Source organism: Atractosteus spatula, chromosome 12 (genome assembly GCF_055471065.1).
Source record: "Atractosteus spatula isolate fAtrSpa1 chromosome 12, fAtrSpa1.hap1, whole genome shotgun sequence".
NCBI classification, from domain to species: domain Eukaryota; kingdom Metazoa; phylum Chordata; class Actinopteri; order Semionotiformes; family Lepisosteidae; genus Atractosteus; species Atractosteus spatula.
In genome coordinates this window covers 1,536,484-1,563,021 of record NC_142717.1, presented here as the reverse complement: position 1 = coordinate 1,563,021, position 26,538 = coordinate 1,536,484, and the positions used below count along the sequence as shown (strand labels likewise).

Below are 26,538 nucleotides of genomic sequence, written 5' to 3'. Positions count from 1 at the left end.
AAGCGCTACACAATATAAATACACATTATGAAGAAGGATTAAACAGAGTAAACAAAGATGAAGTGCGCACCGCTTTCATGTTTTTACATTTCGAAACAGTCTGCAAATACGCCTTTACACCTATTTTAAAACGTTCAGACGTCGGACTCTTCCCAGACCATTTCACTCTGCGTGTATAATAACGTGCCCGTATAATAATTAAGTCCATTACAAACGATATTCTTGTATTACTGTATTTCCTATGGGATTGAAATTTAACATAACATCTATTCCTTTAAAACTAACATCAACATTGGCCTCCTTTTTAATATACATTTGCCAATCAATCCAGAAGGTTTCTACCATAGGACACAACCAAAATAAATGTCGAATAGTTTTAGGGTTGCTTTCACACCCTTAGCGCTCACAGGCCCCGCGTACCGCCCCTATTTGACTAGGCCTCACATCCGGGCACCGCGGTGGGAGGCTGCAGCGCCGCAGACCGCCTGTGAACATGGCCGCCGTGGCGAGATCGGCTTCCACGTCCAGCAACCCGGCCGTCAACAACGCCGGGTCGGAGACCCACAACGGCGAGCAAGAGGACGGGCAGAACCTGTGGTGAGTAGTGCACATACTCGGGGCGCCGGGGCAGCCTCTCCTCCTCCTCCTCCTTCTTGTTTTTCTTTTGCGGGGCAGGAAAGTCTGAAGGCGAGTGGGTCAGTTGCAGTGATGAGCCCCATCAGTTTGGATGGCAGTTCGCCCTCATCGCTGTCCGTTTGTGTGCAGGTCGTCTATCCTGAGCGAGGTTTCAACGCACTCCCGGTCCAAATTGCCATCGGGGAAAAACGTCCTTGTTATGGGTAGGTGTCGTTTTTACCTGCTAAGGGGATGCTGTTTCAAATACGAGTGTCTGGTGTCTGTTATCTTTTCGCTGGCGTGGCTTGAGTCTGTTGTCTCATCCCCTCTTAAGGATGATGCATCCGCTACTGTACGGTTCTTGTGCTCTTTTTTCTTTGTGATAACATAAAAAGAGACTTGGCATGTTCGTGGACAGTTTGTGCACGGATCAAAAACCTTTTACTTTCTACCTGCAAGACTGATATGTGACTTGTGTTTTTTATGACCGTTAAATAGAAACGTCCTCTATTTTTGTCTGTAATACTGAAGAGTCAGCTCGTTAAATATCCCTTCCAAGGTAGCACGTTCACCCCTCTGCTGTTTTTAGAGGATGTATGATCATCTGCCAGTGTATTAATAGTGGGCATCGCTTCATCTAAGCCTCTCATTCATTACTCTATGAAGTATACATCGATGTATCTTATGTTTTGCGGTACATAAGAGTTATATGACTTGTTTTTTTTTGTTTTGGACGATATTGCAATGCAGCCACAATTAAATTAGTAATGGTAATTTAATGAAATCGCTTAAAATAATTAATTGTCCCTGCCTGTAGAATTTTATAAGCCAGTTGAGTCAGGTTTAATTGTATTATAAATGCTAATTAGTTTCATTAATCTTATGCAGTGAAAAGTAAGGCTGTTTTGTGAAGCACAGCTGTAAAGTCATGCTTGTCTATTCGGAGTAAAGGCAGTGACTGCTCAGCATGTTTCTTGGTTGTACATTTCTTCAGGTGAAGATGGGGCTGGTAAAACCACTTTGATTGCGAAACTTCAGGGTATAGAAGAGTACATGAAGGGAAGAGGTCTGGAGTACTTATACTTCAGTGTGCATGATGATGACATCGATGGTAAGTATGAATTACCTGTGTTTCACTTGGCATGTCAGTGCTCAGAGTACTATGTGGTTGGTTCATGGGATGAAAGTATTTCTTAGCATAGAGTTGGGTAAATGCTGAGCTTGGGTGTTCAGAATAATCCATTTATAGACTTTGTGTTCAAGGCTACGAGTACAGTAACTGAAATTCTTCATTAGCCCTTGGCCCTGTAAAACTACATTATTTCTGTTTCAGGTGAAAAATATCCTTGACAGAATAACAGATGCATAGACAGGCATGTCTTCTGTGTTACTTAAAAATAAATGAGCCTTTTGTCGCATTGTCACTTACAACAGCTCAGCTTAGTGCAGAGTAGAGACTGTGCAGTAACCGCTCTCTGTGGAAAAATAAGTTTCCCAATGTCCACTTTAAATTATTGAACCCTTTAAACAATACTTACATTCCCCGTTCTTACACATACCACGGCCCTGCAGTCATCCTACCTTTTCTATTATTACTTTGAAAGGCAACACTTTCCTTTTTGACTGTGCCTCGGTCATGTATTTTATCTTGGTCTTTGATATATCTGACAGGTGAGTCAAAACATTTGCACAAATAATTGTAACTAAACTGATTGCAGACAAAAAGTTTTTTGATCTACAAAAGTTACTTTTTTCCCCCCCTGATTTTCGTTTTCAGATCTTACCAGATGTAATGCGTGGATCTTGGATGGTGACCTGTATCATAAAGGCCTCCAGAAATTTGCAGTGTCTGCTGACAATTTATCAGATACTCTAGTACTGTTTGTTGTAGACATGTCGAGACCTTGGACATCCCTGGACTCTTTGCAGAAATGGGCCAGTGTAATTAGAGAGTACATTGACAAACTGAAGATCCCACCTGAAGTGATGAAGGAAATGGAGCAAAAATGTAAGTCTGCAAAATATTCCTTCTGCTGACAGTTTGTAGTGTAGTATTTCCTTCAGATCTGCTGCTTGGTAATAGTCTGTTAGTCTGCGTACTTGTTAACGTCGCCTTTTTAAATCCAAAGTCAGCAAAACGCTCACCACAACATCTCCATGCACATTTAATTACTGCAGGAAATCAATCAACTATTGACTGTTCCACCTGAGACTTTTTATTTTGTGGTCATAGTAAATAACTTTTAATTTTCTTTGAATATTCTTGGAAGTATTTTATTTTTTTCTAAAAATATTATTCTGGTCCCATTGCCCGTAGTCACTGTAGTTACTCGTCTGTCTGAAGCAGGTGTGTCCGTCATGTGCTAACTCAATCTGATTTCCTGTTGATGCAGTGGTGAAACAGTTTCAAGAATATGCAGATCCAGGAGCTGACCTCACTGTTTCTCCCCAGAGAAGAAACCCATCTATGCCCGATGGAGATGATGAAAGCATTGTCTTGCCTCTTGGTGAAAATACACTTACACATAATCTCGGTGTACCAGTTATAGTAGTTTGCACAAAGGTGAGACCACATAACAGCTCTTAAAGAGCTTTATCATAGTAGACAATGTTTTATGTGACAACTTATTTGCTTTTGGGGTGACTGAAAAAGCAGAAAAACATATTTTATGTTCTTACCATAACCTATTTATTATTTAAAGCTGTAATTAATATTTTACAAAGTTTTACGATAGATATCTTTAAGTATCGTTATTTTCTACATCATACTGTATATTAATCTTTGTCAGGTGAATGAAATTTTTAATTCAGTATACACAAAATCCTGTGTGTCTAGTTTTCAGCGTTATAAGTAACACAGATATGCACAAAGCAAAGTCAAGGAGTTCAGTGGTTTACATTTTGTATTAAAACATTTTATTTATAAACTGCAGCATCACTTTGAAGAATCAAAATGGAGTCTGACATATTGAGAAACAGCCGCATTATGGTTGAGTGCACTCAGTCTTAGAGCTATTCGTTAGTGATGGTTTTCACCGCTTACTTGCGACTAACTGGAATTTGGATTTTCTCTCCCTTGCAGTGCGATGCCATTAGTAGCTTGGAAAAGGAACACGACTACAAAGATGAACATTTCGACTTCATTCAGTCGCATATTCGTCGGTTTTGCTTGCAATGTATCCTTTCAGAAATCTGGCTTTCATAGATTCCAATGACATGTATGTAGCAGGAAGCTACTTATTATATCAAGAATACCGGTTCCCAGTCTGTTGAAAATGTAAGGATGTTACACTTTTAGAATGGATTTTAATATGCTGATTGAACACGTGAGGGAACACTTCCTGAACAGAAAAGCATTTTAGTTTTTATACAAGAGAAGTAAAGAGAAGCCTGGTGAGTTTAAAAGGTGTAGTTCCCAGTTTTATAAGTTTCACATTTCAATAATTTTTGCTTTTATAACACCTGAGTGATTGCAACGGCCAGTGTCTGTGCAGGATCTTATGACGGCACACGACAGTGGCCAACCCGTACAAGCACCCTCAGTCTCCAGTGAAGTTATTTATGGTGTTGTTAATTGTATTATATTGTTAAAGTATTGACACATTACCACTTGCTCAGGTTATTGAGCTTTAATATTGTGTCGCATAGGTGTAGTTTAATAACCTGTCGCACATGATCAGTTTGCTGTGGAAGCCAGGGTGGGGAGTGTGAAAGAAGTTGGGACCCTGGCTTCTTTCAAGACATGACCTGGGATCGGTCATACAGCTGGTGTGAAATGGCATCATTGTTTTAGGAACCCTTCTGCGGGGGATAGCAGGGGTTCAGGAGGGGTTCGTTATGAAAATGTTTTCCTTCACACCGGCTCACCAGATGGCGCAGCGCTAATATACACTTCAATGAAGGAAAATAAAAATCTAGATTTATTATATAAATATATTGTCCATAGATTGTATGGGTTTCCTTTCAACTTACCCGCTCAAATTGTGGAAAAGGATGCGGTGTTTATGTAAGTGTCATCTAAAAAAATGTCAAGATTTTCTCTGTTACATTTTGTTTTATCGGGGACACTAAAAAGGATGGAATTTAACGAAGGTTACTAAAAAGAAAATCACTGCTTAATTAAAATACATCTTAACATTTGAGATAATTTAAATTGTGAGCATGTTCAAAGTTAGATTGTTGAATGTGCATTCAAAGTGGGACTTATTTGTACCCATAGTGCTCAGGTTGAAGAGAGATTTTAAAAAAGCTTTGCTATATAAAACATTTGCTGTATTGGTCAGATGTTTACTTGTTTTGTTTTTTTAGTCCAGCAGGGTGGGACAATGAAAAAAAGATTGCCATCCTCCATGAGAACTTTCAGTCTTTAAAAGCAGAAGACAACTATGAAGATATAATAGTTAAGCCACCTGTTAGAAAGGTAAAATACAATTTCAGATCTACAATACGTTAGTTATGCATCAGGCTTTTCTAAATGCTTCAGAATATGTCTGCATTAGATGATGATGATGATAATAATACATTGCACTTAAATAGTACTTTTCATTCTGGAGGATATTAAAGCACTTTACATATAGACAGTGACCCACTTGGTCTACCACAGTAGACCCCACCTGGGTGACTCACAGCAGCCATTGTGCCAGTGTCCCCATTACACAGCAGGTAGTGAAAGTGAGTGAAAGTCATTCACTGAGGTAAGGGCCAACTATTCTGGAGGCCAGCTTGTGCAAGCCCATGGTGCATGGGGGGTTAACACCCCTACTGTTAACATGGCCATTTAACATCCCATCCGCAGAACATTCTCTTCTACTCCAGGGGTCTCCAAGCCTGAGCCTGGAGATCCTGAGTCTGGCACTTTTTTTTATAGGTGACCATTATACCATCAATTCCTAGAAACATGGAACACTTTATGATCAGTCAAACTGCTGATTTGTCAAATTAATTTAGAGGTCATTTCTAAAATCATAATACCCATCAGATTGCTCTTAATTGAGCAATTAACTTGAACTGAATACATGAAATACTTAGTTGATAACTTCCAAGTGTTATTGGAGGTGGGACTTGATAATCTTTAAAACAGATGATTTAGGCAATCTTGTCGCTGTGATTTGTTTTTATTTTCCAGTTTGTTCATGAAAAAGAAATCGCAGCAGAAGATGATCAAGTGTTTCTCATAAAGCTGCAGGTAAGAAAAGTGTAGTGTGCATGACCTTCTTCAGATTTCTGTTTCACATTGAGGCTACCAGTACTGTATGTAAATGCCAAACCTTTCACAGAACCCTAAATGATTTTAAAATAATTAGCATTAATATTGCAGGAAGCAAATTTTATTTTGAACTGAAAAGGATTATGATTTTGATGTGAAATATTCAACTTCACCTTTTGGAGTAGAACTGCAGTGTGAAGCGTGAGCTTGTTTTTGTGAATGGAACTTCGGTTCATTGGGACTGCGCGAATCTAACGGTCCACGCAGTGATCTCAATCCTAAGCCCAGTCTTTTCCGACTCGGCGGCTCTACTGAGACCCTTCCACAGCATAACAGTTTGGGAAGTACTGTCTTAAGCGTTGTATTATTATTATTATGGTAAAAGTGGTCTTTAAGGCAATACACACCTTGACGTCTGTATCTATAGAAAACCGCATCGTGTTCATGAACTCTGAAATGAATAGCGCTCAACTCTGAAATTTATTTTATAAGAAGGACAGTCTGATATTTCTCTAGTGTAGACCTACGTTTTTTAAGGTTACTTGTTTATTTTTTAATTAAGCTTGATGTGTAGTTTAAGGTCTAATGTGTGGGGAGCACGAACAATTTAAAGAAGTGGTAATATTGAGTGGCCATGGTAAATGGTGACTCACCAGTTCACTTGTATGTCTCTGAAAAAATCTGGGAAGAAAAAGAAGAGAGCATTCCAAAACAGTGCAATATCATTTTATATCCAGTAATATGAAATGAAAATGTTGTATGAAAGCCCTTTTTTGCCTTTCATGGATAGAACAAGGTTAGCATCATTTATCATGGCATGCTTAGAAGTAACATGACAATGGCTTTATCTTCTTATTTCCAATGAGTTGCTCCAGTTCTCTGCTATACATCGTCACTGTAGGAAGAGCTGTGCAACCTCTGGCCCGTACCATCCACTACTTTACAATACTGGGATATAACCAGCTCCTTGATCTCGAAAATGATATGCTAATGACCAATTAACGAAATTTAGGATCTAGTGGCAAAATTTCTGTAATACTGAGGATTACAGGAGATGCAGGTTAGGTAGCCTGTTGTATCGTAATTCAAGACCTTCCAGTGATTTCGTATCCTGCCACCTTGTCTGCCAAAAAGAATGGAAGTGCTACATTGCGTATTGATTTTGGATTGCCTCCTGTATTGACAGATTCTGAATGCGTGAAATGTACTTGCATTAATGTGGTATCTTTCTTTTCAGTCCCTACTTGCAAAGCAACCTCCTGTCGCTTCTGGAAGACCAGTGGTCAGTATGTTTTCCTTTAAGGGTAATCGAGCGCATCTTTCCCTTTTTAAATTAATGCAAACATTAAACGGTGTAAGTCGAACAGTATTGTCTATCTCAGATCTTTTCAAAATAATTGTATGTTTTTAGTTTTAAAACTATTCACACATCAGCGTGCAGTATTTTACTGATCCCCTTTGTCTTTGGTGACGGAGAAGGTGCTTCCTGTGGTCTCTTGAAAGGTCTGAGAACATCTCAAGGTCTGGACTTTCAACCATTCCACCCAGTAGCTTCTTGCTCCTTCAGTTTACCTGGTTTGCACTTGGGACTGTTTTTCTGAATTCTTACCACGAATATCCAGTTGGCCAGAGGTGTAGAGTGTTGGCCAATCATGAACATTGATTATATGCCCCATTAGCCATTTGGAAGTAGTGATGTTAGTGTGTTTTGAGCTGTTATCCTGCTCGGGAGTCTGTTTGAAGCCCGAAGGGAGCTTCATTGCAGCAGTAATCAGGTGTTACACTTGAAATACCTTAGAGGGGAAAAAAGCCCCAGAGTTAGATGGATCCGTGCCTATACTTCATATGAGGCATGTCATTCTGCAGCATGATCTTTACCTTCCTCTAGAAATCATTCTGTAAATGAAATTGCCCAAAAGCTTTCATCTACTACTGTGTCTTTTGGTCCTGTAGGATTTGGGAGTCCTCTGGTTTCTGTTGTGCAGATTTCTTCTGGCTTTATTCTTCTGTGGAGCTATGCTACAAAAAACAGATTTCTGAGATGCCAGAGTTTTTTTTTTTTTATTTGAAGACTTGTTAAGATGTCCTTGGGGGTGAATTATCTTCACAGACCACCTTCTTGGGTTTTGATGGTGGGGTAACAACAAGTGTGCTAACATCGAGATTTAGGTGATCGGCACCTCAGTCAAAACTGAGATCTCATACACTGTTTTTTTTATAGCTGTCACTGGGTTTGCTGTGATCACTTGTAGTCTAGAGCTCCTTAGATATTTGTTCAAGTCTCTGACCTGCTCTGTGACGAAGTAGTTTTGAGTGTTTTGCTTCTGTGGTCATCTTTCTTGAATACCCAGTGGCAATCTTGGGACCTTCCAAAAGTTTCTACAAACATTCTTGGTTTCTTTTTTTTTGTGAAACTCCCCCAGACAACTAAGGAGGCATTTTCCAACAAATGTGGATACATTTGAAAACAGAGAGTTGTTAAACACAGATAAAACTTGTGGTGTCCAGTGCAGATAGTCGTACAGTTTTTCGTGCTTTTATGTATTTTTGCCGTTACTGGAAGTATTTGGAATGAAGAGCTGCGCCAATGTACCTTGGCTGCAAAGAAATAAGTAAAGTTTGCATTTTTTCTTTCTGCATTTCAGAGATTAATTAAAGTTTCAGCTGTTCTGTAACTGAAAGTACACTTGACTTTTTATCAAAGACCAGTTGATCTCTGTTGAGGGCATGACTAAATTAAAGCCACCTGTATGGAAAACGTTTGTAATGGGTTTCATATCAAGAGAGATGTGTGACCAACTATATCCATATTAGGCAGATCTCAACAGCGTTCTTGTGGGTTTTTTTTAAGAATGGAACTCTTCTTTAAAATTTTTGTTTAGGATGCCACCAACAGAGGCCCTGGAGGTTCTCCACGAACACCAGTTCGTTCTGGATCCAGTAACGTGGCCAGCGTCATGCCAGTTCCAGCTAACGCCAAGAAGATCGACCCCAACATGAAAGGTGTGGAAATGAAATATGTGGTGGATGCATGAGAACAAGTGACATCCTTTCAGATCTGTTGAAACATGTAGAAATTCATTTTAAATGCCAGTTTACACATGAACGTCTGTATGATTTGAAATGTTTGTTTTTTTTTTGATGGATTATAGCTGGAACCACAAGCGAGGGCGTCTTGGCAAACTTCTTCAACAGCCTGTTGAGTAAAAAGACCGGCTCTCCGGGGGCTGGAGGCGGCAGTCCAGCAGGGGGTGGTAGCTGTGTCCCTGGATCAGCCAAGAAATCAGGTACTGCACGTGACGGCTCGGCGTGTTTTTTGCACGTAGGCTAAAAATCAAGCTAGACGGGACAAATGATGTAGAAGAATAGGAGTGAAAAAATGTTTAAACTTTCTTGTTTATAAGGTTTGCTTCCTAAAGGTTGACTGACCTCAAAACAGGAACCCACCTCCTCTTCAGTGGCCAACATAGGAATACTTGCCGACAATACCATAATGGACATTTATAAGCTTCTGTTCATAGGGAAGTAACAGGGCAGGGGTCTGTGTTGTGATTAGTCTGTGGCTTTTAGTTAACTTTCTTTCACCTTTTTTTGGTTTAATTTGTCTTGAAGTTATAATTAGAGTCCCCTGCTCCCTTAGTACATACACTGAGGACTGCACGATTAGAGCCAATGTCGGGGCGTTCTGTAAGGAAGGCTTTGGAGCCTTTTGTTGGACTGCAGGACTCGGCTCCACTTCCATCATCTCCAGCTGAATCTTTTCCTTTCTTCAAGGCCATGTTGTTCTGCTATATTAGAACCTTTAAACTTTCACTGTAATTTTAAAAGCAATGTAAACTAGGTTTACTTTTTTTTTTCAGAAAAAATGAACATTTTTCAGGCAAAAAGCAAATTGCCCTATTGTAGAGGGAAAAAACATTTCTCATATGCAGCAATTTAGCTCATTGCAACACCCTTTCAGCAAGATATTTAAAGGGTAGTTCATGAAATTGAATGAAACCTTTTTTTCCTGTTACATTTTGTTGTAACTATCATACTTTTATATTTTTAGTCAAAGTCTGATTTGTTTTAATTTCTTTTATTTCTTCCAACTCAGAACTCTTTTACTCCAGATTAGCTCATTTTAGGCACAGTGTCTACAATGCATGTGCTTAATGCACTTTAAAAATTGTGTTGGATTAAGCATTCATTTTTAATTTAGATTTTAATAGCATGAGTTTAGATAAACATTTCCTGTCTATTCTGCCATTCAGCCATGAGTACGCTGGGTTTATGTGCAGTGTGTTACAGCCTGTCATGTTAAAATTCATTGTGTTAATGTAGCCTCACCCTCTGTCACAGTTACAGGATGCTGGCCCCGTTAAGGTCAGTGTTTGAGTAACGTTCTTGCTTGCACTAAATACATTTAAAGAGCCACTGACCATTATCATGCAAGCAGAATCCTTCATTTGTTCCCCTCATCATATAATTTGTTCATACTGCTGCTTGGCAATACATCTGCATGTTCCTTATCATATCCTTGTCATACACATCTTTGACTCCTTAGTGTTACTGCAGGCATGTGTGACTTCCCTGCCTTCATAAGCATCACGTTTGTCTTCCTTTGCAAAAGTATTTTCTGTTATCTTAAACTGTTCCAGGGCTTATTGCATCTTGACTCCTTGTGTTCTGTACATCTGTGTCTCCATTTTCTTGTCTTTGATGATCATTTTTGTTCTTTTGAGCTGCATTTGCCTTTGCTTCTTCTGTTGCATCTGTAGCTGTTTCATGCACATTTAACTGAGTAGTTTGGCATCGGTGCTTGTTGTTGTGTGCATTTCACAGCCGGGATTAACCATCGGGTCTTCCCTATCCTGTTAGGATTTACTGGTGAAAACGCTTTGCTCTACTTCCTATTATGGCTAGATAATGCTGTTGTTTTTAACACCCAAGCATACAATGTTTGATTTTTGTCTTTCTTTGAATACAAACAGATTAGTTTTTGTAGTAGTTTTGTTTCTGAGTGCTTCATATTAAACATTGAAAGTGCCAAGCTTTTAAAAAGAAAGATGAACTTTTCCTTTATAGAAGAGGGTTTTCCTGGAACATGAACAGAAGTACAGAACTTAATCTGAACTTGCCTCATCAGAACTAAAACAATATGAGGAAATTTTTAATTACATCTTATTTTTTTTTGGTGTAGCACAATGAGATTTTCCTGTTTTTATTCTTGGTTTAGGAAGGTTTTAACTCTGGGATGCTTTTGTGAATGAAGGAATGCATGGAATAGCCTACCTCCCTGTAGACTGTTTCTGACTACATTCTGGGGCATTAGGTGCATGATTGTATACTAACTGTGACTTGTTCTATTCCAGTGCAAAAGCTTGGCTTGACAGATGTGCAGGCAGAGCTTGATCGAATTTCAAGTAAACCGGAAATTGAAGCGTCTTCTCCAGCAACTCCAACATCTCCAGCAGAAGACGATGAATCCTGAAGACAGCAGCAGAGCCTCCTCACTTACTATCCGAGTCTGTCTTCCTTTTTCCTCGACGCGTTACTGCGGGCCACTGAGTACAACCAATTACACAGACTATCTTTAAAGGACAGGTGTACCATTGTGTGCTTGACTCATTAATGTCCTGTCTGTAAGGGAATTCTGAATAACTAGCAGCAAGGTTAAAGATGAAGGATTGCATATGGAAATGTGAACACTGGCCCACTAATGCCTTCTGTGTCTGGTTTACAGAGTGTTATTTATTACTATGAATCTGATGGTAATCACTGGATTTTTTTTTTCTTACTCTTGTTGATTGAAGACCAAGGAGTCCAAATTCGAATAGTACTTTAACAGACAAGAGAAATAGATTTAGGTGGACCTAACTGGATATACTCCAGTTGGCCAAAGGCAGAAATGGGAAAATATTTTTCAGGAAAGGTTACTTAAAATCTCAAAGAACACTAAGTGTTGAGTAGACACATTGTATTGTAGATAATACAATTTGGAATGTTTTAAAAGGTGATTGGAAGAAAAATGAATTCCAGAAACCGGAAACTGTAAAGTGTATTAAGCACTATAAGTGAAAATTCAGCTATTTTGCCCTTGCACTTCTGAGGTACCTTGTTAAAGTTATTTGAACTTGGGAAGTAACAAAGTAATGCACTACATTTGTGGGTTTTTTTTGCTAGAACTAATTACCTCTTGTTCTTTGGCACTGAATTGACAAAAAGATACTATACATTTGTACAGTCCGAGACTGCTTAGCTGCTGTATAACGGGAAGAAAGGGGCAGAGGTCAGCCTCATCTGAAGAATGTATACTTCGCAACCTGCAAAATGGTTGGTCCTGTTATTTCAGATAATGTAGTGATGTTTCTATTCATCAGGTATGTAATCCTGTAATAAAGTTGTATTTATTCTCAGCACTGGATTAATTCACTTTTTTTTCCCACAACCTGACACCAAAGGGTCTGGAGGACCTGGTGAAATTCTGCCTGCAGGAATGGTCCATCATCCCCCTGTAGAACGTGTCAGAACCTCATGGCGCACTTCAGTGTAATCCCTGCCAGAGGAGGATTTACAAAATACTAACTACAGGAATGGGAACAAATGGTGCTCATGTTCATCAATTATCCATGACAAATATCACTTTGCAGTCCTATTAAAATGATAGCATTTTATATACTTTCATTGGGTATGTGAATAAATCCTGAGGGTACTGTATATCAGTTTTATAGCATGTTTGTATCTATTACTGGTGTTGGTCAAGTTAGTCAAGCAAGACTCGTTTCCATCTAGATGATTGATTCTGTTTCCCAAACCTTCCATGTAATAGATCTAATGTAGGACCTCTTGATGTATACTCTGGTTTTGTCAGCCTTTTTATGGCTGGGCACAGCACTGGCAATTTTCCAGTCCTTGGGTGTTAACCCTCTGCCAAAAAAGAAAACCGATAGAAGAATTTTGTTAATGGCCTATGAATATCTCCTCTGAAGTACAAATAGTGTTTCTAGTACCTGAAACACTGATGCCTTGTCTAACAATACTGTTTAATATAAAACTTTATCCTTCCTTAGACCGGACCATGTTGAGATTTCTTCGGCGATTAACACCTGGGTTAAAAAATCACTTTAATACATCAGCCATTTCTCGTTCACGGTGTTTGAATGTGGAAAATCTCTTTCATTTTATGCTGTTACTGGTCTTACACGGATGCCTTTCAGAGTGTTACTGCTTAGTATGCTTCTTTTCCTCAGGGCTGCCAAAATGAAAGTTAACCTTCCCAGGTTAATCTACCATTACGTCTTTGGACTGGGGGAGCCATCCGGAGCACCGTCAGAAAGTGAGCCTAACATGAAGAAAATTAAAAATGGACGATTAAACGACCCCCAGAACACACAACGGCACAAAGACTACCGGGCAGAGGAAAGGGAGCATTACAAAAGCCTGAAAGTGAAATCACTGGGCTTGTCAACGAACAAGTGTCAGCCAGGCTGCTCCACAGCAGCCGGAAGCGTGGCGGTGTTCCGTCCCCAATACGGTTCCGAGTCGGAAGTGCGAAATCGAAACTTAGTTCTCTTTGCGGAAGCGATCAAGGGCCAGGGGAATTACGTTTAGGATACAAGTCTCTCGAAATTTTGCTGGGAGCAACAAGCGCTAAATACATTTTATTGTAAAAAAAAAGTACGTCTCACTGTTTTGCACCATTGAGATTCAGGTACGTAATTGTATGTTTTCTTCTTAGATATTGAGGAGTGAGAACGCGATTCTTGGTATCTTCATGTTTTTGCGATCCGTAGTAATACTAGATATGGGCGTGAAGCAGTTTTTTTTTTGTTGTTTTCCCTTGTTGTTTTGTGTGGTGCGCTGAATGGATTAACTCTAGGCGAGAGAGTGGCGTTGCCGACTGTTGTGCTTAATTGGAAATAAATGGTCGTAATATTTTTTTTTTCGTAAAACACGTTTTGTTTGGTGGTAGGCGTCTTATAGAACACTTTCGGTTTCACATTCGTGTCGATTGCGTTGCATTTCAGTTAAGGTGATTCTCATGTAAAAAATCACACACATAAACCTATAATAAAATCTTAAATTATTTTTTTTATAAACATGTCCTTGTGTTTGGTATTTGACCAGGATGGCTAGCGAGGAACCAGTATATAACGCAACGACTGCGCGGGAAGACAAACCCAACAAAAAGTTCGTGGTGCCGACGGAACACCTGGACAAGTTTCGGTTTTTTATCAAATGTGCTGAAGTGGTAAGTCCTTTTCTCAAGCTTTTTACTTTGAAATCTCCTTTCCGTAATTCTTCATGTACAAGTGGTCTGCTTGAACTGTAGTAGTTCAGGTGGGGAGCTGCGTCAGCATGCGTAGGCTGTAAAGGAACAAGTGATAGGTTTATTCCATGCTGAAAAAAAGAAGAAAGAAAACACAACGTTTCGGCCGTGGAGCCTTCTTCAGGTGTGACACCTGAAGAAGGCTCCACGGCTGAAACGTTGTGTTCTCTTTCTTCTTTTTTTTCAGCATGGAATAAACTTATTACTTGTTCCTTTGCTGCTTGAACTGTTCCTTCAGAAGCTGTGTGTATATTTGTTATATATCTTTTACTGTCCCCCCCCCAAAAAAAAAATATACATCAAATACACAGCAAAGTCAAGCACTGTATTTTAAAATGTCTGTTGCGGTAGTTTTAAGTGGAAGGTGAGCATTTGCCAACAAGGACATTTGTGCTCTTAACATATCTGATTTCACGAATGGAGTGATGTTGTTAACTGTCGGCATGCACTAATTAAGGCAGTAATTTTATATTTATGGAATATTTCTCAAACCGTTCACCACAACAAACAATATGTAATTAAGCCTCAGAGAACTATCAATACAGAAATCCTTATAAATTGGAGAAAATCTTTGAAATCTTTAGTTTTATATATATTTAAGTTAAGTTTAGAGTTGAGCAGACTGCCACATTCACAACTGCTGGAAGCAATATTATTCAGATCTTTTTGCAGGAAAAATAAGTACAACAAATTTCTTCGCTTTGTTTAAATTTGCAACGCTGCCGTAGTAGGCTTGTGAAATTGTACTACACTTGTACCCCTGCAGTCCTGCAGCACAATCCCTGGATACAGAACTGGATAGATAAATATTTCAGTCAGAGCATTTGAGTCAATATCACATTCCTGAACATTTGAAAGAATTACGCTTCTTGGCTACCGATATTTTCCAGTGCTGTAAAAACCTCTTGTGAGAAGAGGACAACAGAACCTTTCCCCCAAAAAACATGAACCTGTTTCAGACTTTTAAATCAAATAACTGGTTCCTTTGCAGTAAACAAGCATTTAAGCGCCGCATTGGAAATTGTGCTGAATGCTTGGCTACTTGATTAAATTCTGCTGCAATCAGATCTTTACAGCAGGGGCTCCTGAGGGCATTTGGCAGCTTTTGAAAGCTCCAGTGGTCCATCCCCATGCCATAAAGAAGTCAGTTGTTTTCTAATGCCAGTATATCATTAGTAGGGCCTTTTGCAGACTATTTATTTGGTAAACGATGCCTAACCGATGCTGTACTGTAAGTGAAAATTGTTTTCAAGAACAGTAAAGGAACCATGCAAGATGGGATCAGGCTGTACATACAAGTACAGGCACTTGTATAGTCAGTGCAGATATCAGGGACAGTAGTTTTTATTACTAATAAAATGTTTATATTATGTGGTCTTTTTAATTAAGCACATGCTGAGAGACTGTATCACAGTGCTTTGTGCACAGGGAAACAGGAAGGACTGACAATGTTAAAAATAGTATTTCATACTGGATGCCAAAAGTGTCCAGGAAAATGCAAAGATTAAAAAAACTGCTCGGCAATGAAGTAACCAAAGATTACAGCACGAGTTGATCTTATAAAATTGTCATAAGGTAGTGAAACTTTTATTAAAAAAAAAGAAGTTAGTCCAGCATCTTTACGCTATAAATAATCTGATTTAGTGTCGGAGCCAGAAAAAGTTTTGACATTCTGTTAGTGCTTCCAGCAGTAAACATGTAGACATGGTGTAACCGACGGTATGCTTAATATAATTATAAAGATCACCTGACGCCTACTTGAGCAAACTCAAATTAGGTGATAATTCTGAGCCTTCAATGCAAACTATATTACTAAACCACAGAGGAATGGTGTCTTCAGGACATGGTTACAAGGCGTGTTCTGTATAGCAGACAGTGTGTCTGTTAGTTTTATTTTTTGTCTTTTTACATTACAGCTGTCAAAATTACACCTTTCTGGTTTGCATGTAAACAAATGAGGTAGAATATTTGTATGATCAGATGATTTGTAAAATATTAACATTTCTCATTCTGTGGGTGTAGAAGCTGGAGGTTTTAATTGCATTCGGGCACATTTATTCTGAGTAATTATTTCATATATATATAGTTAATAGGTGCACATATAGCATTTTATTTTGTCACCGGGCAATGTAATTTGACACTTCTACAACTTGCTACTAATATGGGTCATCTCTGGACTTTATCAAGTTTTCTGGAAATATTGCTGAAGTAAAAGCAACAATTCACATTGGTTGTGCAGAAAAGGGTAATTCTCTAAGAACTGTGATGTCATTTTTTAGATCAACGTTGTGTCATCTTGTACGTCATTTGTCATGTGATGAAAATCAGCAAGTAAGCATTTCATTGTACTTGGGTGCGTATGACAGTAAACTTGAAGCTGAAGGGTAAATCTAGATTGAAAAAAAACTGCAGGCAGCCTTCCAGGCAAGTCCCTGCACTCTGTTTCCTCGAAGAGGAGCAGGCTGTGTGAGAGGCAACGCTGAGTCTCAGCCAGCAGCAGGTGGCAGAACTCCGGGTGAGGTGTGGGGGGTTTCTGAACAGCAGGAATTGGTGTTGCTGTGGTGACCCTATTATTTTACACAGGAATCCTACCTTCACACATGTTCAGGCTTTAGTTACGGCTGTCATCTCTAAAAAGCAATCCTCCAAGCGGTGTCTGAGCTGGAGCGGTCAGCGTGCGGGGCTGTGTTTCTGGACGCTGTCCCCGAGGCGCTGCAGGTGCAGGAAGACCAGGGGCCACTCTTCACATGCAAGCCGTCGATGACAGGTGTCCTCCACATTTCAGTTCGGTCAGTGTGGTGGTTTGTAAGGTTTTGGAAGGTGCAAGGTCAGGCTGCCATTTTGGCCGATGATGCATTTGAACGTCTGTGGGACATGCTTGCCTCTCCAGCCTGCAGAAAAGGGAAGAAACAACCTAAGAATTTTAAGGAGGCTTCCAGTCACTGCTTGGAAACCTCAATGGACAGCAGGCTGGAACCTGTTGCTTGATTGTACGTTAATCGTGTGCAGCAGCATATCTTCCTAATACCACACAGCTAGTCCCAGAAGTCAGTCCTGTTAGCCTTGAAGGCTCCTAAGCGAGTAAAGAGATCTTCTGCCACGTTCTGGTGTGTGTCTTATGTCATGTGAGACATGTAAGACCACAAGCCCTTTTCGTTTTCTTCTGTGGTCCAAGCATTATTGCACAGGCTAATATTCAGTGCGCATGTACTGTTTAGAGAGGCACTTGAAATGTGTGGTATCCTGCAAGGTGTAATTTTCTGTCCCACCAAGTGCAAATTACTCCATATGCACGATACACCTTTTACACCATACAGGTAATGTCGCCTCATGTTTATAGTCCATGTTTATGATTGTAAGCCTCTAAAACTGAGGTGTTAAGGAAACCAAGTTCGTTGGGCTTCCTTCCAGAGGTTTGCTGGATGTTGTTATACATGTTCATGAAAGAGGAAGGTCCTGCCCTCTACAGTACCAGCATCTCTGTTATCTACAGGGATTTTTTGTGTGTCAACTGGGTGAGGCCATCCATATACTTCACTGATACACTCAAGGGGACAGAAGTAAAGAAATTAGGCCCAGTTGTCTTCTGTTTCCTCAAACCACAGTATATACTAATCTACAGCCATCTTTTATTTGTTATATTATATTAGTTTTATTATTTTCTGTCATAACATTTTAGCAATTTTGAGTGCAAAGGGACTAACAGGAAAGGTGGGTAGACCATTTAGTGTTAAATGTATAAAAATAAATAGTTAAATGCATTGACCTGATAAACCACTTCCTTGGCAAAGTTCAGCTGGCACGGCCTTCATGATTTACTTTTAATAACATCCCATTATCTATGTTTTTTAATTTAAGAATTTAAATTCTTAAGTTAATTTAGGAATTTAAATTTGGATCGCACTGTGGATCGCAGTCCACAGTGCGATCATTCAGTGGCAAAGTAGTTGCAGGCCACTGTCAGAATATGATGAAGTCATCATCAACAGTAGCATCAACATGACTGTATAACCGAGTTTGTTTCATCAGTTGAATCTGTTCCAAGCATGTTTCACCACATTCAGTATCTGCATTTTTCATCATCATAGAAAAATGTTAAATGAATTTTATAATGTGAGTAACTGTTTATTTCTGATATTCCGTCTCCTTTTTTCATTACTTACAGTATGACTGTGAGTCTTAGCTCTTTATTGTGCTCTGCTGAAGTGGAAGATAATTCCTTTCATTTGCACATAGTTGGAAATAAAACCTGCAGTGAAAAGTGGGTAGAGCCCATCCGTGATTCTGAGGCCAAGACGTTAACACACTATATAGGCAGTCTGCTGTTCTTGCTTCATTGTTTTAAGAAAATCACGCATACAGACAATACAGAAAAGTAGGAGTGAGAACGCTCTGGGGCTCAGTAACTATTGGACTTGTAACGTCTCTTTGGGATTAGAAAGTTTAATACAGTGCAAAGACAGGTGCTGTCTGAAGTGTGAAGTATCAGTCTGATCTTGAAACTGCAGTGATCTGCTGCTGACTGAATCAGGGCATTCTGGGGTGGCTGGTCCACTAGAGTTTTATAGTTGCCTTTGGCCAATGTAAATCTCAAAATAAGCATTTCTTTTATAGGAAATGTTTAAGGCATCTCCATAACATTACACGATGGACACAGTAATATAAAATAAGTTTTTAACAAAAAGATCGCACGGCATTGGAACTGCAAAAGTTCGCCATGTTCTGCTGTTAGAGTTAATAAGAGTTAATGAATAGTAAAATATAATTTTCCACCTTAATAGTTTTGCCGAAAAGCCTGTAGCTTGTTATGCTTGCTCTGTAAAGAAAGAGGTATGATGAGGTTCTGGTGCAGTCTTTAGCCCAGTCTACACGGTTTGTGACACTTGTGCATTCGCCTGAGGGGTGATTTTTGCTCAGCTGGTAATCTGCAGTAGACTAATAACTCCAAAACTCGTTGTGTTCCTCTTGCCTGTCACACAAATCACAGGAGCACCTCATTGCAGCGTTTCTGCCATTTCAATTCAGTTCAAGCTTTTTTGTCCCCTAGGGGAAATTTTCTTTTACGGCACAGTCAAACATAACACAATGACAAATAAACATCACCAAAAGGGAAGAGAATACTGTAGTTACAGGAGATAAGAAACAAGAGACAAGGTAGTGACTTGGCATTGTTTAAGAGTGTGATTGCAGTGGGGATGAAAGAGTCTGTTGGTTTTACACCTGGGGGCACAGAGGTGCCTCCCAGATGGGGGACGTGTGAGTTCGCAATGGAGGGGGTGAGACACACACTTCTTTCTTTGTTGTCATCATTTTAGCAGAGAGGCTTGAAACGATAAACAAGGTCATCAGTAACTACACAACAGATTATGCTGTTTCGTTAATGAAAGCGGTGCATTGAGCAAGTCTTCAGCATCCGGGTTCTAAGTGAGTCTCGAGGTCTGGTGTTTCTAGACAGGAAGTGGGGTTTTGCTGGATACAGCCACACCTCCAGGGCTTTGAGAGGCCTGGAGCCAAGTTTTCCACTGCTGTCTCGGCTCCTCTGCAGAGCGCCACCTACACAGCCTTCATGCAATGGCCTGAAGTCATTTTGAATGAAAAAAAGAACAAAATATTTTTAAACAGACAATGGATGAGTTATGTTTCTAGCGGAACAATCATGAATTTACCTGTGGTGAGCCTGCGGGTCCAAACTGGGGCAAGATCTTGCAGTATCAAAGTGGGTATGAAGTGAAACAACAGGGTGAAATTAATACGAGGATGATATTTGCCCTTATCTGTCTCTGGTTAGCAAACACGAGTATGACGGTTTCTAGCCTAATTTAAGTTAATGAGTAACCTTTCTGTAAATGATCGGAAGGTTTCCTTGTAAAAACTAGGTGGAGGAGATCTTTGGTGTGTGTGTGGGCTGCAGAAAGCTACATTAAAAAAAGTGATCAGAATATCGGCCAATTCTTACTTAGCGTGTAGTTTTATTCTTCACAGCACTCTTAACAATAAAGACAGTCGTAAAGAAGACTCATCTTGAGTAAAACCTCTTAAATATTAGATTAACTTCACTGGGCATTTCTCCCATGTGCCAATACCATTTTATAACTACACAGCTTCTAGAGGAAGATATCTTTCTCCTCAGCTGCATCTGCAGAAAAACCTAACTAATTGCATAGAATCACTTTATGGGGGAGTGGGACACGCAGAGGAGTGAAAGTGAAAGTCTTACCACCAGGTGGGGCTGCACACTGGCGGTGGTGGAGGGGATCCCCATTACCTGTAAAGCGCTTTGAGTGGAGTGTCCAGAAAAGCGCTGTATAAGTGTAAGCGATTAATCAATTACTATAACTGAGAGTGCTAAGGACTGATGAGACATAAGTGATAAATGGAAAGAAGTTCTCAAGGTTTTTTTCCCAGTGTGTACCAAAATGTTTTTAAAAGTTCGACCGCTTTTCTACATTTTTGTCCATCTTCTCAGATTCTGTCCTTCGTCGCCTTCATCCTCGAAGAGGTTGTCACCAACTGCAATTCCTGTGGTCCGCTTTACTTCTTCGAGTTCGTCAGCTGCACGGCCTTCCTGTTCACAGCCCTGCTGCTCATCCTTCTCGCCACCCCACTGTACCAGAAGGTCGGGATTAAAAAGTGGTCCTTCCTGGTAAGGAGATTGGCAGCGCTCTTGTGTGTAACTGCCTTGTCATGCAAGTGAACCGTGAAGACTCTTACCTGGCAAACGGTTCTAAAATTGTTCCGAGTTTTTTTTTATAGAAGTGTTTTGCATCTGGAGTTCACTTTTGCGATCCAAGTTTAAATTTTGAACATCAGAACAGTGCCCGAATAACCATGATCTTTTTGGCTCTGGAACTCTGAACATCTTCCCAGACTTCAGCGGACTGTCAGTTCGAATATGAGACACTCTTGCTCTTACTGTGAGTAAGTTTTTTGGGAAGTGTTCTGCATTGTTTCAGAGTGCACTCTGCAACCATAAATGGCTGACCCTGCAATCTGACCCCCAGCTTCTCTCCCTGTCTGTGTGTCTCATGGAGAGCAAGCTGGGGTATGTGAAAATACAAATTCCTAATGCAAGAAATATTGTATATGGCTAATAAAGTGATCTTATCTTGTTGTGTAGAAGAAAGTGGAGTGGTTGGTGTTAATTTGTAGACTGCTCAGCCTACACCTGTCTGTAGCGCAACTTGCTTCAAACCAAAAACAATGTTTTTAACTTTGACTAAAGAACACACTCCACTCACCCCGAAAGGCGAGCCGCTTTAAGCAGATGACTGCGGTTTATCTCCAGGCTAACATTTCCTTTTCTTTCAGTTCTGCTGTTTTGAAATATCTTCTCTCCCCAGGACTTTGTGTACACCGCTGTCATGGCAGTCTTGTTCCTGCTGGCCTCATTTATATTTGCTGCCGCAAACGAGGGGACAGGATTGGAGAAAGCCTCTGTGGTATGACCATCATGTCCTTTTTAAGCAAAATGTTTTTCTTTATAATTATTTTTATATTTAAAGACCTTCAGCTGAGAGGAAAAGATACCAGATTGAATTGTGTGCTTTATTAGCAGAACCTTTTACCTCTTCTTAGTGTATTAACAGCTGAAATGTACAGGAAATGGGAAGTTAGCTACTAATGGGGCAGCACACTTTAAAGCAATAGTGCACATGATCCTCTTTGTAAAATTCATTTGTTTTGCTTGAATTCAATTGAATTCATTGATGTTTTTTTGTACGTGTTTAATAAAATGTAGTATTTTATGGTACTAAGGAGGATCTGCATCGAAATGAACTCATTTGGATTGTTAGTGGTGCTCTAACGCTTTTTTCTGCTGAACCCTGGAGAACCATGCAGCTCATATCTTAGCAGTCAGCTTAGTGTCCCCTTAGTGTCTGTTTTAGCTGGAATTGTTTCTTTCCAAGTAGAAACAGAATTATACAGATGACAAAGAAAGAGGTCAACCACAGAATGAACATTTGCTGTTCTTTATTAATGAACAGATATTTAAGCTTGCTCTGGCATCCGGTTGTGCCTGGGAGGCAAGTTCTACTACAAGTCCTACTCATCCGCTCAGTGTCGGTTATTTTAAACTTAGTCGGGGATCTGAGTAACTAGTTAGGGTAACCAGCACTGTCTTCACCCCCAGACATGCACTTTCTTTGTGCAGTATATAGTTTTCACATGTAGTGTGTTTGTATTTATTACGTAAAATATACATATATTTTCATTTATCGTATTGAGATTAAAAGTTTCGTGTGTTTTTCTTTGTCCACCATTGTAATTTGACCTCTTCAGAATTCTTTAGAATTTCCTTATGCGGACGTAAAAGAAAATGTTTCTTTTTCTTTCCAGGCCTTTGGGTTCCTGGCAACTCTAGCGTTCGTCTTCGACCTTGGGGTGTTTTTCAAGACCCAGGGCCTGCCGTGGAAGAGTGGCCAGCGAGGAGCGGGCGACGCTCAGACCACGCAGCCGGAAGCCGAGAAGCTGACCACCAGTAACCCGAGCTCCGCTAATGGAACTAACGCCGGGAATTAAGCCTCAGGAACTGTCTTCGCATTTGTGCAAGGAATGTCCTCCCCCACAGAAACAATCACATTTAGTCTGAGACCTACTGGAGAGTTCATTGGTGAAAAACGGGGAAGAAAAAATATCACCCTCTTACACGATTGGTGTCCCTCTTACATGATTGGGTTGATTTTGTCTAAATCAGAATGCCACTTGCAGCACAGTGTTGCTGTAGGCAGACAGACGTGCCTGTTGTGTCTGTGTAAACTCGACAGGCGTCGGCTGTGTATCGTTCTCAAGGGTTTCCAGTCCTCATTGCTAGCTAGTTTAAAGGCAAGAGTTTGCTTTTACCCTTCGTAGGAATTTAATTCTCCAGGCAATACAAGAAAAAAAAGATAAAATGAGCTGTAACATCCCTCATGCCCTTTATAATGCCTTGAGACAGCTATTCCCAGTTTAGTCAAAGCCGTTTCTAGTCCGATGACCAGCGAAGTAATGAGCAGGTCCAGTGCATAATTAATTTTGGTGTAGTATTTTTTAAAACCTGGTGTTTTACCTTAACTCATTTTAATATATCAAAATACACTACTATGTTTAGAAAGGTGAGATTTTCTGGCTTATTAGAGCAGTTCTATGAAATTCTAGTTAGCAGCTTTGATAACTTTTTAATCATGTGGATTTGCTTTTTTAAACTTTCAGAACTAATTTTAGAAAAATGGTTCCTGAGAAATAACGCCCCATAAGATGATGCTTTTAGGAATATTGATGGAGAAGTTGGCATAAGACTGGACCTGCTTGACAGAGGGCAGCCAGTTCCCCATAGGGTGGGACAGGATGAGGAGGTCACTGGGGGGTAGCTGCAGGAGAGGTGCAGTAAAAACAGCTGTAGTTTTTATGTCCAGGCATTTTGGGAGGATTAGGAGTCAAAAGTAAAAAAGGTGAGGAAGACCCTGGCCGCTGTTATTGGTCCCGAGCTTTTCTTAAAAATGCTTTGTATAGCTATTGCAAACTGATATCTGGGTACATTCCTTTCCTTCAGCTGAATCCCTGATGCAGCAAATTTTAAATAGATGCAGGTGGTGTATTCCAGACTGTGAACTCTTGAGTACTTGTGCCTGTGCCATGAAAGGCAATCTTCTTTCAGTTTTTATGATTGGTTTATTACTTTAGATCTATTCTTCCCCCAATTTCCCTTGTCGATAAAATTACAGCAGTTGGAGAAAATTTTAGAATAACTTGTCAAGGGGCCCTGTATGTTCACTTGTGTGAACTATTTGTTTGGTATTGCCGTGAGTTACAAAAACAGCAAGTTCTTGTTTTTATTTTGTAACATTTTCACCTGTGTAACACAATCATAATGAACTGTGGAACAAATATTTAAATGTGTAGTCCACTTGCTTATTTGGTATAGATTACTGAGCACAGTAATTGGAATTAGAAATTGGAAATAATCTAATTTAGAAAATCCGTGGGACTTTCAGTCATCGGCTCTAGTCTTCATGTAACATCTGTGCAACGTTTTTTAATTTTTGGAAGCAGTCATTTTAGTTCTGACTACATTCTAAAATTTGTTTGGTTAGGGATAAATTCTTCTGGCCTGGATGGTTTTATCACAAATGAATTTGGTGTTGCATTGTAGCTGGTTGTGTGTTCCTAATGAATTTCAATAATAGCAGGAATACAAGATGGCTATCTTATGATGAAATGGTTAATAGCTAGCACCTTTAAATTGTGATTGAGATTGAAAGGTCTTAGCAATTTCAGTTTGGAGTTAATGTGGATTCATTCTTGGAGTGAGACTGTAGATATGTGTGTGTGTATATTAGGTTTTATTCACCTTAGTTTCTCTTACCTTTGCAGTTTGTTCTAGCAGTACTTTGACTCATTTTGTTTTGAAACTTAAATCGATCTACCGCTGTAGTGTGAATAATCTTGATATCTTTTCTCTTTTAAAATTGCTTAGATGTCTGACCTTGGATTTAAGGATCAAACATCAAGCCACTAAATCTCCAGTAGACAGGAAAAATCTATTTAAAGCCAAAGGGATTAGGGTGATAACATATACTGTACAAATTCTGTCGCAGTCTACTAAAATCTCCAAATCACCTGTGGGGAAAAAAAAGGATGATTCTTCATAACTGTAGGGTTTATGTGAGGGTGAAAGTGTCAATCATTGGTATTAGCTTAATTCATTAACATCAGACAGATTAATCAAAATTATTTTGCTTTTAGTTAGTTTAATGTCGTTTGTATTTTATTTACAGGGTTTATTTTTCTGTCAGTCTGAATTGTGATTTTCTTAGCTTTATGTTTGGCCTCTCAGGAGACTTCATTGTCCAGACAAATAAAGGCAAGAGTAAGGCACTGAATCATGAATTTTAATTATCATGTGTACCTTGTGTAAACCACTTTAAAATGAGTAGTAAATCTGTACTAGGTCTCTGCCTTATACTATTGCAAGAGTGTTTATTTTGTTAGTTGTAAATGTTTGAAGAACTGAATATCGGAACTATTATGGAGAGAATGAACCAGCAACTCTTACATTTAAAGGTTAAGATCTGTGTGTGACCTTCAACAGCCCTAGTGTGCGATGGTGACTAATAGGCCAAAATAGTTAATGTTTTTGAGAGATCACGATCACTGTCTCCATGGGAAACCCAAAAAACCCCAAAACAAATGCAATATCAAGCACTGCTGTCATTCCACATTAGTGCCATCTCTCGCTGGGGCAGGCCATGAAGCGCATCTTTAAAGAGGACCCTGTGTTTAGACTTCACAGTTGTGCTTTTATCAGCACTGCTTTGCTCCTGGCTTTCAGCCCTTGTGTAAGACTGGTAAGCTGGCTGTCCACATGACACCCCGTGTTAAGTGTAATACCACAGAACAAGAAAGGAAAAGTGTCTAGTGCCTTCTTTAGGGGGTTAATACTCTGCTGTGCTCAATGGCGACCCCTTGTGGCTGTGTCAAGTGTGCAGTTATCTGAACAGTGCTTACAGCTGGTTATATTTGAACTGAGCACTGAAAGGGACAGCAGGCAGGGTCAGACGTGTACGCTCAGCAGTGCATCATGGTTAAATGCAATTTGACACATGAGCCACACACAGATTGCAACACTATCAAGGTTTTTTTTAATGACAACCACCCTGTGAAGCACCTCTTTAATTCGTGAGTGATGTTGCGGTTAGATTGCTTTAATATTTGTACAAATTGAATAAACGCCAAACAAAACTGATGGTGTAAAAGTGGTAACAGATCTGGATACGGAGCAAAAGCAAAAGATACATAAACAGTACAACTGTCATTTTTAGAAAAATTATAAAGGATTTAAAATCCTGAAATGAATTGCAGTCTATTATTACCTACATGTATGTATTCATTGTTTTCTTAAATAGTGCAGAAGACATAAATGCATATTGTCATATTGATATAGTTCTTGTCTGTGTTTGATAAAGACTGAATGTCCATGTAATATAAGATCATATATTGCTAATTTACTAATCTCTGCTTTTTTATACGAAAGGAAAAAGACTAATTGTTTTTAGAGATGGTTTTAAAGTGTTTTTTTGGCTACTCAACATAACTAAAATCATCTAAGCATTATTTAAACAAATCCCCAGTACCACTGTATTTTCACTTTCTGTTTTTCACAGTAAACTGAATTGATTTGACCCTGTGCATCAGTGATGTTTTAATTCATGTAAGTAATGAGCCAGATATAAAAATGTGGAATGAAAGGGCCGTGTCCCGATATAGTTCAGTTTCAGTGTTTTGTTGTAGCCATTTAAGCTTGGTCTTGCAGCGACATTTTCCTCTGATTTTATTCAAATACGTTCACATTACTTCAAGAACCATAGGAATGTCCTGTACCTGCTTACAGTACAGGCAGAAAACATTTCTTTAACAAGTTGTCATTAGT

The 26,538-nt window shown here is 39.5% G+C and overlaps 2 protein-coding genes across 3 annotated transcripts; both read left to right on the top strand.

The window, feature by feature from the left end:
* Nucleotides 1-465: 465 nt before the first annotated feature.
* dync1li1 (dynein, cytoplasmic 1, light intermediate chain 1) lies at nucleotides 466-12,218 on the top strand. 2 transcript variants are annotated; one of them, XR_016093832.1, is made up of 13 exons: nucleotides 466-597; nucleotides 766-839; nucleotides 1,610-1,726; nucleotides 2,393-2,623; nucleotides 3,009-3,178; nucleotides 3,698-3,791; nucleotides 4,486-4,621; nucleotides 4,924-5,035; nucleotides 5,741-5,800; nucleotides 7,059-7,125; nucleotides 8,704-8,824; nucleotides 8,974-9,108; nucleotides 11,176-12,218. XR_016093832.1 is itself a non-coding variant. In XM_088928611.1 (13 exons), exons 1-13 carry the CDS (start codon nucleotides 494-496, stop codon nucleotides 11,292-11,294), a joined length of 1,518 nt encoding a protein of 505 aa, XP_088784737.1. In that variant the 5' UTR covers nucleotides 466-493; the 3' UTR covers nucleotides 11,295-12,218. The 2 variants fall into 2 exon arrangements, 1 of the variants encoding a protein (XP_088784737.1); XM_088928611.1 differs by having other exon boundaries at nucleotides 7,059-7,103.
* Nucleotides 12,219-13,331: 1,113 nt separating this feature from the next.
* On the top strand, nucleotides 13,332-26,290 carry cmtm6 (CKLF like MARVEL transmembrane domain containing 6). Its single transcript, XM_088928609.1, has 5 exons — nucleotides 13,332-13,514; nucleotides 13,931-14,054; nucleotides 20,599-20,775; nucleotides 21,473-21,571; nucleotides 22,470-26,290. Exons 2-5 carry the CDS (start codon nucleotides 13,932-13,934, stop codon nucleotides 22,650-22,652), a joined length of 582 nt encoding a protein of 193 aa, XP_088784735.1. The 5' UTR covers nucleotides 13,332-13,514; nucleotide 13,931; the 3' UTR covers nucleotides 22,653-26,290.
* The last annotated feature ends 248 nt before the right edge of the window (nucleotides 26,291-26,538 follow it).